At 39.4% G+C, this 14,434-nt stretch overlaps 1 protein-coding gene across 21 annotated transcripts in view; it reads right to left on the bottom strand.

The window, feature by feature from the left end:
* KMT2C (lysine methyltransferase 2C) overlaps positions 1-14,434 on the bottom strand; it is a 273,989-nt gene that overhangs the window by 41,412 nt on the left and 218,143 nt on the right. For all 21 annotated transcript variants that reach the window (XM_032244945.1, XM_032244946.1, XM_032244947.1 and 18 more), the window contains 7 exons: positions 13,254-13,386; positions 12,797-13,011; positions 11,109-11,182; positions 8,859-9,041; positions 6,599-8,482; positions 5,411-5,703; positions 1,797-3,616 (listed from right to left, as the gene is read on the bottom strand). In XM_032244945.1, coding sequence (XP_032100836.1) covers positions 1,797-3,616; positions 5,411-5,703; positions 6,599-8,482; positions 8,859-9,041; positions 11,109-11,182; positions 12,797-13,011; positions 13,254-13,386 — 4,602 coding nt within the window. The remainder of the gene's footprint in view (positions 1-1,796; positions 3,617-5,410; positions 5,704-6,598; positions 8,483-8,858; positions 9,042-11,108; positions 11,183-12,796; positions 13,012-13,253; positions 13,387-14,434) is intronic.

Genomic DNA, 14,434 nt, shown 5'->3' with positions numbered 1-14,434 from the left:
AGGCTCTTAAACTTTATTATTTAATAATCATTATAGATTTCTGAGATGGCAAACTTATCCTGGGTTTAATCAAATCTCAGTGATCCTTAATTGAATCATTCTTTAATACCTTAATCCTACAGGAATTAAAACAAAAAGTCAAATTTAAGGGAGATTATAAGCAATAATCTAAAGCAGTGCAATTAATTCCCTTTCACCCAAACTTTTGCAATGCTAATCAGAACGGCTTCTTTAGTAAATGTAACAACACAAGAATTTGCAATGCTAAGGAATTCTACTAAATTAGTCATCACTCCTAAAAGAATAATGTAGCAATTTCTTAAAGTTATACACACACAATGAGAAGCTACTAAGAAAAAACTTATTTGTATCTAAATGAAAAAAAGGGAGCAAAACGATGAAATTGGGGACTATATAAAATGAAATGTCAATTTTATTATTTACAGTAAGGCACACTGCTTAGACATGTGCCCTGATTGCTAATTCTTATTCTTAGAGACACTGAGCCATGTTGACTGCATTGCTTTTGTTGTTTTTAGAATCAGTAAACCATTAGAAACAAGTAAAAGAGGTTTATATAGCAAAAAATTACCAAGCATTTGTCGTATACAATAGGACAGTAAGAAGCATTATTTCTACCATATTTTACTTAAATTCATCCTTCCAGGACTGAAAACATATGGCAACAATGGTTGGAAGGTAAGAACCAAAAAGACAACGAGTTTCTATTAAACAATTCCGTAAATAATAGAATTGAGCGAAGTCTGTAACCCAGTTTCGAATCTCTTTTTTTTTTTGGAGATGGAATCTCGCTCTGTTGCCCAGGCTGGAATGCAATGGCGTGATCTCGGCTCACTGCAACTTCCACCTCCCATTCCCTTGCCTCTGCCTCCCGAATAGCTGGGACTACAGGAGCACGCTGATACGTCCAGCTAATTTTTTGTATTTGTCTTTTTCTTATACTTTAAGTTCTGGGATATTTGTGCGGAATGTGCAAGTTTGTTACACAGGTATACACATGCCATGGTGGTTTGCGCCCTCATCAACCTGTCATTTTACATTAGGTATTTCGCCTAATGCTATCCCTCCCGTATCTCCCGACCCCAACAGATCAGTATGTGATGTTCCCCTTCCCGTGTCCATGTGTTCTCATTGTTCAACTCCCAGTTATGAGTGAGAGTATGTAGTGTTTGCTTTTCTGTTCCTGTTTTCGTTTGCTGAGAATGATGGTTTCCAGCTTCATCCATGTCCCTTGTTGCCCAGGCTGGTCTAAAACTCCTGACCTCAAGTGATCCATCCGCCTTGGCCTCCCAAAGTGCTAGAATTACAGGCGTGAGCCACCAGGCCTGATCAATTTATTTCATTTTAAAGCTCAAGGAGGGGCAGGCATGGTGGCTCACTGCCTGTAATCCCAGCACTTTGGGAGGTCGAGGTAGGTGGATCACCTGAGGTCAGGAGTTCAAGACCAGCTTGGACAACATGGTGAAATCCCCTGCCTCTACTAAAAATACAAAAATTAGCCAGGCATGGTGGCACACGCCTGTAGTCCCAGCTACTTGGGAGGCTGAGGCAGGAAAATTGCTTGACCCCAGGAAGCAGAGGTTGCAATAAGCCAAGATCGCGCCACTGCACTCCTGCTTGGGTGACACAGTGAGACGCCATCTCAAAAAACAAAACAAAACAAAACACTCAGTGCTCTATTCCAACTGTAATTCTAATAATGAAATCTTATAAACATATCACATGCCACTCTAATACCCATAGCAATATATGTTGAGACTCAAGGAAATTCCTACCAATATTAGGGAAGAATGGTTCTGATCGCTGACGAATCATGGCTTGCATCTGTCTTTGCTGCTGCTGTTCTTGCCTTTCTTGATCCAAAAGATCCTGTAGAAGTAGAGGCTGTTCTTCTAGAAGAAGGGGCCTCTCTCTATTCTGCTGTGCTAATGTTTGAGGAGGAATCATTAATTGTTGGGGTCCAGACATGCTACTGGTACCAGACTGACTTGTTAGAGGCACGGTTTGGGTTGTAGGTTTTCCTGTCCCCATGTTGTGGTTAACTGTTGCCTGACCTGGAATGAATCCTGGATTTAACTGCACACCCTGAGAAAAGACATGGTTTACCCTAGAAACCACTGTTACATTAGAATTCATGGTATTATCTAAAACATGGCCAGGTGGTGCTATTAAAGCAGGCAAACTTGACACAGGATTGGTTGGTGAGGCCGGCAGGGTTGCTGCTGGAGACCCCAACGGCCTGATGTCTGAATTATCAGATTTTTCATTAGCAAGCAAACTTGAGAGAACTGGAGTTGATCCAGTTATGCCACAAGAGTTTATAACATCTTGAGCAGGTAGTTGAGTGGATCCTTGAATGACATTTGCACTGGAGCCAGCAGTTTCTGGATTAGTTCTTTTCTCAAGTAGATCTGGATCACAAGGATGCAAAGAAGTCTTTTCCCCATCATTTAGGTCTGAGTGAGCAGAAACCTGTGAGCAGGGAGTGTCAACATTATCTTTATTCTCATCATTTTTTTCAATTTCACATTTGGGTTCCACCTTAGAATTAGGAGACAGTACTTCTGTTTTTACCTCATTGGTAACAGTGGATTTCTCCTGTGGTGAATGTTTATCAGAGAGAACCAGAGTTTTGTCTTCTTGTTCCTTTGTTTTTGGTTCAACAGGTACACACTGATTATCTAACTTATCATCAATTGGAAGGTCTAGTTCCTCATTAAACATGCTTTTCTTATCCCCCAGGTCAAGTTCTGGATCTGTATATGCAATGATATCAAACTCTCCTGACCTTAAGAGGTCATCCAGGTTGGGATCATTAGTTTCCAAATTATCTAAAGTATCCAATTCATCTCCTTTGCCATCCTCTGTATCTAAATTTAAATTTTCAAGATCTTCATCATCTAAATCTTTGACTTCAACCCCCTCAAGGTCCTTAACATCCAGTTCTTTCACAGAAGGGTCATCAGAATCGAGTTTTTCTTCTAGACCATCAGAAGGTTGGGTGGTTATCTGTAAGTTATCAGATGTTGTTTCAGATGACACAGATGTTGAGGAAGGAGCCTCTGAAAATTCACCACCTAGTGGATGATTCAGTGTCCTCATGACCATAGAAGATGAATGGACAGAATGACCTTGCTCTTGTTGAGATGGTGGCGCTTGTTCCAAATCTGGGTGCACAGGTAGCTGATTAGGTAGACACTGAGGAGGTCGCCTCATGGGCTCTGTGTGCCTAGGGCCTGGGAAGTCTGGCCGAGGAATGAAGTTTCCATGTCTTAGATTAGAAGACGCCTCTACAATGCTGCCAGGTGGCGCACTGAAAGGCAGCCGTTGCCTTCCATCAGGAGCCCTATGTCTCAGTTCAATATATGCTTGGCCCAGTATGTTGTGCTGCTGCACTGGCAGGCTCTGTGGTGAAAAATGCTGAGGAAGTCCAACTGGATTATTCATTTGTGAGTTATTTAAAGGCCTAGGCATATCTACAGATATTGATCTTCTTAACTGTGGAGAAACTCCAGATCCCTGTATTTGCTGAGGAGGCACAAGGAAGCGCTCCTGACTCGGCATGGTACCATGGCTACCTCCTGGAAATCCAAATCTTAAAAGAAGAAAAGAAAAAAAAAAAGCGAAAATTGAGGTAAACTGAAAAAAGGGAAAAGTTTCAATTAAACTGTAGATACAAAATTAGTGTTGCCAAATACAATGACTTACAAAAGCAAAGCTATGGCCATTAAAAAGTATTTATGGGTATTCATATGCAAGTAAGTTTTTGCTAGGTATCCTATAATGAATACGTATCTGAGCCCTAAAAACTTAGGATTTAACAGGTAACAAAAATGAAGGAACAAGCATCAAGCAGATGAAATCAATTGTTTAGAGATAAGAACAATACCACTGGAGTTTTTCAGGAAGAATTTATTATATCTATATTTAGGGAGGCTCAATGAAGGAAGTTGATTTTAGGGGATGTTTGAATGAAGATACTTATGTATTGAGGGATTTCAGGCCTCAGTACTGAGACTACAAAGGCACAAGTTTGACAACAGTATAGACTTAAATTACAGTCAGAGAAAAAGAAAAGTAGGCCTTATCTATAAAGATTAGGTAAATGAATGAACTGTAGGACTATTTTATTTATACTGTGCCTCCTTCTAGACAGCATTACAGGCAACTTACATAAATTATAAAACATAGCAAGAAGCATAAATTGTAACAAGGTGGAAGAAAAAAGGAAAATTAAGAGTAAAATTACAGGCAACTTACACAGAATATAAAACATAACAAGTGAAATTATAGCTAAGGTGGAAGAAAAGGAAATTAAAAGTTAAGAATATAACATGGAGGTAGATGTAAAACTAAAAAGCGTATCTTAAAGAACTATTTCCTTATTATAATTAGGGCATGGTTTTGGCTTTGACTTTAGCCATTTTGAAAAAGGAAACATTCTTATGATTCATCATCACTAACTTACAACCCGATCTCACATGGAAAGTTCCTATAGGGAAAATCCTTTCAGTTTGGAAATCTCTAAAATTTATTATTATGCTTTAAATTGAGACGCAGTCTTGCTCTATCTCCCAGGCTGGAGTGCAGTGGCATGACCTCTCAGCTCACTGTAACCTCTGCCTCCTGGGTTCAAGCAATCCCCTCTTCTCCGTCTCCCCAGTAGCTGGGGCTACAGGTGCGGTGTATGCCACCATGGTCAGCAAATTGTTGTATTTTTACTTGAGGCAGGGTTTCACCATGTTGGCCAGGCTGGTCGCAAACGCCTGAGCTCATGTGATCTGCCCACCTCAGCCTCCCAAGATGCTGGGATTATAGGCAATGAGTCACTGTGACCAGCCTAAAATTAATTTAGAATGTAAAGTTGAAAGGTAGAAATTTGGAGAGAGGACAAGTCTCATCACATCATAGAAGGCTTTGCCTATACAATAGCTACATTCTGAGGATGTCATATGATAAACTACATCATTATGGCTGCAAGGTAATGCTAACATAGTTAATACTTAAAAACAAAGGTAAGGTTTTCAGAGTCTCTAGCATTCTTAGAGGGGAAAAAATGTCTATGACCTCTCATTAACAGAAAATAACTATCTATCTATCTATCTATCTATCTATCTAAAATCTGAAAGGGGAGAAAGAAGTAGAAAGCAGTAGCAGCTTCCTGATTTAACACTAACCTCATTTGTCTGTTCCTTTAAAAAATTTTTTTAATTTGTTTAAGAGGTGGGGTCTCACTATATTGCCCAGGCTGGTCTCAAACTTCTAGCCTCAAGCATTCCTCCCACCTCGCCTCAGCCAGTAGCTAGGATTACAGGCACAGACCACCAGCCCAGCTCTATTTCCCTCTTCTAATAGCAATTTAAATTTGGCAGGAAATTAAAAGCATTACCTAAATCCATGCGGTCTCATCCCCATACTAGCAACATCAGGAGGATAGGGTCCACGCTGATCTTTTGGGAAAACACCGTATCTAGGTGCTAAAGGAGGGGCAACAGGAGACCTAATGTTCCCAGGATAGGGAGGTGGGGGTCTAGTGAAAGCCTGGTTAATATTCTCTGGTTGCCAGTGTTGAAGAGGCCCTGGGTGAGGCACTGCTGGTGAGTCCTGTGACCCCTTCTCCTGTCGACCTGCAATCTTCTTCTGCTGTTGCTGCTGGAGAATGATTTCACGTAACTTCTGCCGCTAAATGGGAAGAAACAAAAATCACTTGGATTTCTGGTAATTAATGGCTTTTTAAAAGATTACTGGTATTTTATTTTTAGAGATGGGATCTTGCTATGTTGTCCAGGCTGGCCTCAAATTCCAGGGCTCAAGTGATCCTCCTGCCTCGGCTTCTCCAATAGCTAGGATTACAGGCATGTGCCACCGTGCTTGACAGGTTAGTGGCTTTTAAAATCCTAATACTTTCATTATGTGGCTGTGGTAACATTTCAAAGTTTCATTAACACCAGTTACATTCAACTATTCAATAAATTAGGAAAAATAAATTGATAATTTGAGTCCTTTTCCTTACCAGACAACTATCACAATACAAAGCTTTAATTATTTTTATTTTCTTGCGATGGAGTTTTGCTCTTGTTGCCCAGGGTGGAGTGCAATGGTGCAATCTCAGGTCACTGCAACCTCCACCTTCTGGGTTCAAGCGATTCTCCTGCCTCAGCCTCCCAAATGGCTGGAATTTCAGGAGTGTGCCACCATGGCTGGCTAATTTTCTATTTTTAGTGGAGATGGGGTTTTTCCATGTTGGTCACGCTGGTCTTGAACTCCCAACCTCAGGTGACCCGCCCTCCTCGACCTCCCAAAGTGCTGAGATTACAGGCGTGAGCCACCTCGCCCAGCCCAAACAAAGCTTTAATATTTAAGGATTCCCCTGCAAATTCATGAAGACTGAAATCAGATAGAGAACAAATTAAGCTGGTGTTAATTTTACCAATTTCATTTTTCTTTTTTGCAGTATGACAAACTCTACAGAATAAAAAAAAAATAAGAAACTAACCCATTTGGAATACTCAGTTTGATGAAATGAACAGCTCCCTCAAATAATACATTTAAAACTGAGAACATATAATGTGTTTACCTGTCTTAATTTCTCTGTATCTGCTTGAGACAAATTTACAGTATTCTGTGTATCAGTTACTCCTGAAGTTGGCACAGGTCCAGGAAGTTGGGAGACACCAGAGAACTGCTGGCCTTGGGAGTGCATTGGAGAGTTTGAAGACGCACAGAAGCTCCCCTCTGATCCAGGCCTTGGCTGATCAGCAACATCATGGGCAGCTTGACTTGTTCCAAAAGAGTCAGACTGAGATCTTGGAGTCACTGGAGGCTGATCATAGGGATCCCGGGCAGCAGATGGGGAAACGCGGCTAAAAGTATCTGAAAGACTAGGTCCAGGGGGCCTAGGTGTCTGGGAACATATATCAGGTGGCCTTACCAATGGGCCAGGTAAAGCTGGTCCTCGGTTTTGTGCTGCTTGCAGAAAAGGATCCTGATTTGGCATGAGGACTGGTCTTGTCATTGAGGACCTAGTAAAACCCTCTGAAATCCTTGGCCTTGGTGTTACTGGTGGCTGAGTGTAAGGGACAGAAATTCCAGGTCTTGGTGTTCCAGGAGGATGAGCATATGGATCAGAATGCCTCTGATTAGTTACAGATGTAACAAACAAGTCAGTTTGTGTAGATGGTCTTGGGGTTGGAGGCTGCTGACTATATGGCTCAATAGTGGTAGGCCGTGGAGTTCCAGGAGGTTGAGAGTAAGGGTCTGTATTGGACCTAGCTGTTCCTGAAGATTGCGAGTAAGCATCTACAGCAGGTCGTGGAGTTCCTGGGGGTTGGGAATATGGGTCCTGAGATGTTGGCCTTGATATGGTTCCAGGCTGGGGAAAAGTCCTTGAAGGATGGGCAAAAGATTCATTCATTGCTGGATGTGGGGTCAGGGGAGGCTGGCTATATGGATCATTTGACTGATTATGAGAAAAATTATCTATAGGTCTTGGTGTCAATGCAGGCCTTTCATAAGGGTCAACAGACAATCGCCTTGATGCCTGTGACACTGATCCATAAGGATCCTGAGCAGATGGAGATGGCTGCATTGGAGTCTTAAAAGGTCCAGGACCATTATCAAGAGGTGCAGGTGTCAACAAAGGTCGTGCATATGGGTCAGGTATCCGTTGTCTTTGAAACACATCTGCCCTGGGAGACGGTTTAGTAAAGTGATCAGTGGTCCCAGCTGCTACGGGGCCTTTTGCAGTTTGTTCTGAAACTACCGGAGACCGGGCTAGGCCCAAGGATTTGGGAAATTGATCTGTCATCACAGGCCTAGGTGTGTCTGGAGGTTTTGCATAGGGGTCATTATTTGTCGTGGAGGAAGAACATAAATCTCTGACTGGTGATGGCCTATTTGCTGTTGTCTCATTTATTTGAATGGGCCTAGATACTGATGATAAAGGTGTACAGTTTTCCACCGGTGCAGCAGAATTTCTTCTGGAAAAACTATGGCCCACAGGAGGTGGTCTAGGAGTCCCAACCATTTTTGCATAAGGATCCATTGGAGATGGTGGTCGAGAGTTAGAGGACCCAGGTGAAAACACTTGTGGTGAAGGTGGCTGAGAAGTCTGAGCCTGAGAAAGACTCTCCTGAATGGGAATCCGGGATGGGGCTGGAGGAGGAGGTGGAGCTTGTGGTTTTACAAACACATCATCTGAAGATGTAGACGTAGGGGTACTGGGTGGCTGCTTTACAAACAGTTCTTTATGGAATGACTGTGCAGGAGACATACTTCCATTGCCAGGCTGAGGTGTCAAGGGACTCTGTATCCCACTACTTGGTGTATCTGAACCAGATTGCACCAGCAGATGCTGAGAACCAAACTGCTGTTGTTGTTGCTGTTGCTGCTCATTTTTCACCTGTTCAAGTTTCTGTGTGGCTTCAATTTTAGCTTGTTGCTTACTTTTCTGACGCATTTGCTATGAAAATATAAAAGAAAAAGCAATCATATGGTTAAGGAAGAAAACTACCATCATGGGGGGAAAGAGCAACAGAAAGTTAATTTGTTTGAGGTCAGCAGCTACCAGATTGCTCTCATATTAGATTATGAATTCTTCAAGAAGACAGATTATTCATCATACTATGTTTCATTTGTGCCTAGGGCAGTATATTGTTTATAATATTTCAATAAACTTCCCAGATCAATTTAAATATATTTTACTGAAAAAAGAAACAAGTCTATCCTAAATCAAATTTTCATGATCTGAGAACTATATTCCAAAATAATAATGCAAAGACCTCCCTTCTCCAAAAAAAATGCAACTTCAAAAAGTAGATTATCCAAAAATTCCATACCTGTCTAAATTTCCATTCCTGTTCATGTTCTGATTCTCTTTGCTTTAATGGATCTTTAAAAAGCTCTGAATCAACCCGAGAGCTGGGATCGATGCTATCTTGCTGTTGCTGCCGTTTCATGGAATCATTTGACATCTGTACTTTATTAATGCGTAAAGCAGCTCTGTTATCTCTGGCTTTTTGCTTTGACAGAAGGAGAAAAAAAATCCCCAGATTATGTTAAATGTTTTAAGAAACAACATGAAACTATCATGAACTTTCTCTAATAAAAGAAAAAAAGTCAGGTAAAATAGTTGAAATACTGTCCTTCAGAATTTACAGCACCCTCTCCTCCAAAAAAGGATCTAGACACTAACTCGTCTTCTCTCTCTATAGTGCATAGTACCTATCAGTTGAGGTTGTATTTCTCTCTATGTATTTGAATCAAGTGTAAAGATCTCAGGGGTGATTTAGTATTTTTCCTCCTAGTTTTCTTAATGCATCCTTAGAAATAATGTCTCCTTCGACTTAGAAAAAAAAGAGGCTGGGCGTGGTGGTTCGTGCTCGTAATCCCAGCACTTTGGGAGGCCAAGGTGGGTATATCACCTGAGGTCAGGTGTTCGAGACCAGCATGACCAACATGGTGAAACCTCATCTCTATAAAACATACAAATTAGCTGGGCATGGTGGCACATGCCTGTATTCCCAGGTACTTAGAGGCTGAGGCAGGAGAATCACTTGAAACTGGCAGGTAGAGGTTCCAGTGAGCTGAGATTGTGCCATTGCACTCCAGCCTGGACAACAACAGTGAAGAGAAAAAAGGAAAAATATCCAATCAGTCTTAAAAAAAAAAATCTGGATATTCGAAACTTATTATTAAAGAAATCATTTAAAAAATTCTGTCATTACCTAAGTAAAGTCAAGGTAAAACAAAACACAGCATAACAACACATCTATATATATGTGACAGAGCACATACACACATATGCTCTATCCAAAATAATCACTGTAACTGAAAATATGTGCACTGCGGAACAAGCTGGAAAATATATATATTTTTCTCAACAATAATACGGATTTAATATGCTTTAAAATGAAAGCAAGGATTCGGTTCCAGCTGACAATCCTAATTCAGCTCTTTGGGAGAAAATAATTTACCATATGAACTATGAATCTTATACAATTACCTAATAGTTCATGGCAAAGATCATGTGTCAAATGCTGTTTAAAGATGTCTAAATATTTCTCTTTCAAGATGCACAAAGATTCTCTATGAAACCTAACAAGAAAAGAGGTGATTATGGAAGATACTGAGGCATGCCAATCCAGTCTCCAAATTTAGTTCAGCTGTCCCTCTATCTATGGGGTATTGATTCCAGGACTCCCTACAGATAACTGAAATCCACAGCTACTCAAGTCCCCTATATAAAATGTCATAGTATTTGCATATAACCTATCATATCCTCCTGTATACTTTTTCCTTTTTTGTTTTCTGTTTTTTGACACAGCAGGGTCTTTCTCTGTCACCTAGGCTGGAATGCAGTAGCACAATTCTGGCTCACAGGAGCCTCAACCTCTCAAGTCTCTCAAGGAGCCGAGACTACAGGCATGTGCTATCATTTCCAGCTAATTTTTTTTATTTTCCATCAACATGAGGTCTTGGCTATGCTGCCAAGGCTGGTCCTGAACTCCTGAGCTCAAGCCAGCTGCCCACCTTGTCCTCTCAAAGTGCTAGGATTACAGGTGTGGGCCACAGTGCCTGGCCCTTCCTGTATACTTTTGTCATCTTTAGATTACTTGTAATACGTAACACAGTATAAATGCTGTGTAAATCATTGCTATACTATATTGTTTGAAAAACTGTGACAAGGAAAAGAGTCTGTACAAGTTCAGTATAGAGGTTTTTCTAAAATATTTCTGATCTATGGTTGGTTGAATCAACAGACAGAGAACTGATGGATACAGATAGCCACCTGTACCCTCTGCTGAAGAGATAAAACAATTTTAGAGTGAAATGAATTAATCCTGCCCCCTAAAACAGCTGATTTTCAATTTTCAACATTCTGGTTCTGTTCACTTGCTTATAAAAATGTCACATCTCTAATAAAATATAATGAGTTAGAAAATCACTATAAAAATATAGTTGCTTGTTGTACAGGTACCAACAAGCATTTTCTGAAATGGAATTTTGTTTTTATTAACCTAAGATAATACAAATAAGGTTCAAGTACTGTATTTAAATATTTAAAAGATAAGAGTTTCTTAAAATACCACATATGGTGCTCTTTCCTGTGAGCTTGCTTTTCTCCACAATTTGGCAATTTGCTTCACTCTAGTAGTCCAATCTGCAACAAAAGAACAGAGTATAATACCTTCTCAGAGCCATGCTAATGATATGTTCTAGTAAAAATTGTTGATGAACTGCTGACAGTTAATCTTATTCAGGCCATATTCTCATAAGGTAGTAGACCTATATTAAGTTTTTTACAAAGAACAAAGATCCTGGCACAGTGGAGGGCAAACAAATGTTTTCTAAATGAAGCGTTGCCTTATTAACAACCTAGCTTGTAAAGTTGGGAAGTTTTTAGATTCAAGGGACAAAGTAGCAAAAAGGTAAGCCAAGAATAATAAATTCCCTCAACCACGTGAAAGCACCAGAACCAAAGTACAAGTTTTGTGAAACATCTGCACTAAACGGAATTCTATCAATTTGATCTAACAGAAGTAAACATAGTCATAAATAAGCATCACATCAGCATTTGTGTACAACAAACACATGGAAAAGTACTGAGTTCAAACCATTTCTATGAAATTCAGTGTCATGATGATATACAAAATGAAGAAGCTTGAGTAAGAGCAACAGTTAAAGACAAATATAGAAATTATTTATTCTACATTACGAAAAGAAAGGATGCTTCCAAAAAGTCAATGAAAATGAAAAATCAGTTAACAGGCCAATAGCTTTAGCACAGTATTTCATGAGGTTCTTGAATCACAAAGTAAAATTATTAAAGAAAATTACTTTTTAAAAAGCTGCAGCTCTGCTGTAAGGACAATTTGTGCTGACACAAAATGACAACATACCAACATATATTCATAAACAGCAAATGTAAGCACGGAGTTGAAGAATGGGACACTGCCTTCACAGTTTCCCTGCATCAAACCATTGATTTCTTTTGTTAGATAATAAAGCATTTCCTTTATTACAATACATAATGAATAAAGTACCATGAAGACACCAATCCAAAAAGATACCTAAAAACCGGGGTTCATCCAAATGAAAAGTCACTTCCAGGTACCCCTCTAGTAATTTAAGAGCTTCTGTATTTATAGATAGCTGGGAAACTACTGCAAAACTGAGTCTGAGCAACTTTTTCAATCCTGGTTTGTCTGATACCATAAATTCAAAATAATAAAACTGCATTACTTGCATATATTCAATAATTGACATTTCATTAATCTAAATGTCTCATTCACTGGTTAATCAGAATTTTCATGAACTGTACTATTATTTTATCATCTGCTTTTTTCAAGAGGCAGTAGTAATAGCTAGACAGTCAGGGAAGGCGAAGGGGTAAGGAGGGGAGACAATAATGAATTCATTTCATATAAACATTAGAATTCACTGATTTAGCCTAACAGTATTTTTGATTAAATGATAGTTTGAGTCATAAAATTTTTTTTTAAGAATTACATAACACTGATGTCCGCATATTAATATTAAAAAAACTGACCTTCTCATTAATTGAAACTAACTTTTGGGAAATATGAGAATGGGTGCAGGGTCTAGGACAAGGTAAAATGCAAGATGTTACTAGATATCCAGGGAATCTTCATGTTGTGGGTCATCATATTAGATGAAAATTAGTTAAGCTACCTCTCTATTGCAGTTAAAAAAAAAAAGTTATTGCACATGTGACAATGTTCATAAAACAGAGAGCAATATATTCATGACGTACCAGGGAACTCTTCCTTTAAGTTGGGAAAATTAATGTTGGTGTAAAGAACTGGTGCAACTGTTGCCATTTCACCCAGAGCCTCCTCTTTCTCCCACTTAAGTGTGCTTCTCTGGGCATTGGACATTGTGTCATTTTCTCCTTCCACAGTGGGAGCTGGTGATGTCCAAGAGTTGTTAGGATCGCTTGCCATTGGATTAAAGGCTGAATTTTTGTCCCTGGCAAAAAATAAATATCTTCACTTTATAAACATAAAATAACTTTCTAATATATGTTCAAGTACAGCTTTCATTAAAATCTATTATAAAATAGCCAGAAGTAACATATTTATAGCAAAAGCCACAATAAATGCAACACACAATAATATCATACACAATAATTTAAGCAGACTAATTTACATATAAATCAAACCGAAATTAGTGCAATTTAAGTTTCCAAAGGAAATAAGCCTTTTAAGTACCTGGCATCAGGATAAGAGGATTGTGCAATTGCAGAGAAAGTTCCCAGTCCACTTCCAGGTGGCAAAGAATTATGTGGGAGATGAGGACTAGGTCCAATGAGGCCATTCATGAGTGGCATCCGTGAAAAAACATCTTAAGAGAAAAAAATAATTCAGTTTGTATAATATTCATAAATAACAAGGAGCTGAAGTAAAGTTGACCCTTGAACAACATGACAACATGGTTTTTAATTGCATGGGTCCACATAAACACAGATTTTTTTCAACTGAATGCAAATAGAAAACACAGTAAACGCTGTGCACAGGACCAACTTTTCTTGTATGCTAAGTTCCACAGGGTCAACATTTGACTTGAGTATTCTCAGATTTTGGTTATACATGGAGGTCCTAGAACCAGTCCCCCAAGTATAGAAGAGATGCTTATGCTTCTAAATAAAAACCTTTAATGCAATTTAAAAGTAGGATTTTTTTCAATATTATATTGTATAATACTTAAAGAGTGACTTTTGGCTATAAGATTTTGAAATACGATCTCTACAGCTGTGATTATTTCATTATTGTGTAATAGAAACAGCAAATGCTCTGAAGTCCAAAAGCTTGGGGTCTGAATCTCAATTTTACCTGTTAGAAGTAGAATCTATCTCTATTTCCATAAACCAAAGGTATTCTGTTATTTATGTCCATTAAGAGAGTATATGCACAGCTCTAAGCACAGTGCCTGGTATGTATGCAACAACTATTTGATACATATTAACTCTTTAAAAAAAAAAAAAGAAAGAAAGAAAAACCACAGCAAATGCTAGTAAGTTTTATTATAAATGGATGTTTCTCATATTTTACTCCTGTTCCTCTTAACACCAAAAATAAAAAATAAAAAAATCGGGCCGGGCGTGGTGGCTCAAGCTTGTAATCCCAGCACTTTGGGAGGCCGAGGCGGGTGGATCACGAGGTCAAGAGATCGAGACCATCCTGGTCAACATGGTGAAACCCCGTCTCTACTAAAAATACAAAAAATCAGCTGGGCATAGTGGCGCGTGCCTGTAATCCCAGCTACTCAGGAGGCTGAGGCAGAATTGCCTGAACCCAGGAGACGGAGGTTGCAGTGAGCTAAGATCGCGCCATTGCACTCCAGCCTGGGTAACAAGAGCGAAACTCCGTCTCAAAAAAAATAAATAAATAAA

This window comes from Sapajus apella, unplaced genomic scaffold, assembly GCF_009761245.1.
Source record: "Sapajus apella isolate SASKATOON/1434 unplaced genomic scaffold, GSC_monkey_1.0 scaffold56, whole genome shotgun sequence".
NCBI lineage: Eukaryota > Metazoa > Chordata > Mammalia > Primates > Cebidae > Sapajus > Sapajus apella.
This window is presented reverse-complemented; position numbering and strand designations above follow the sequence as displayed.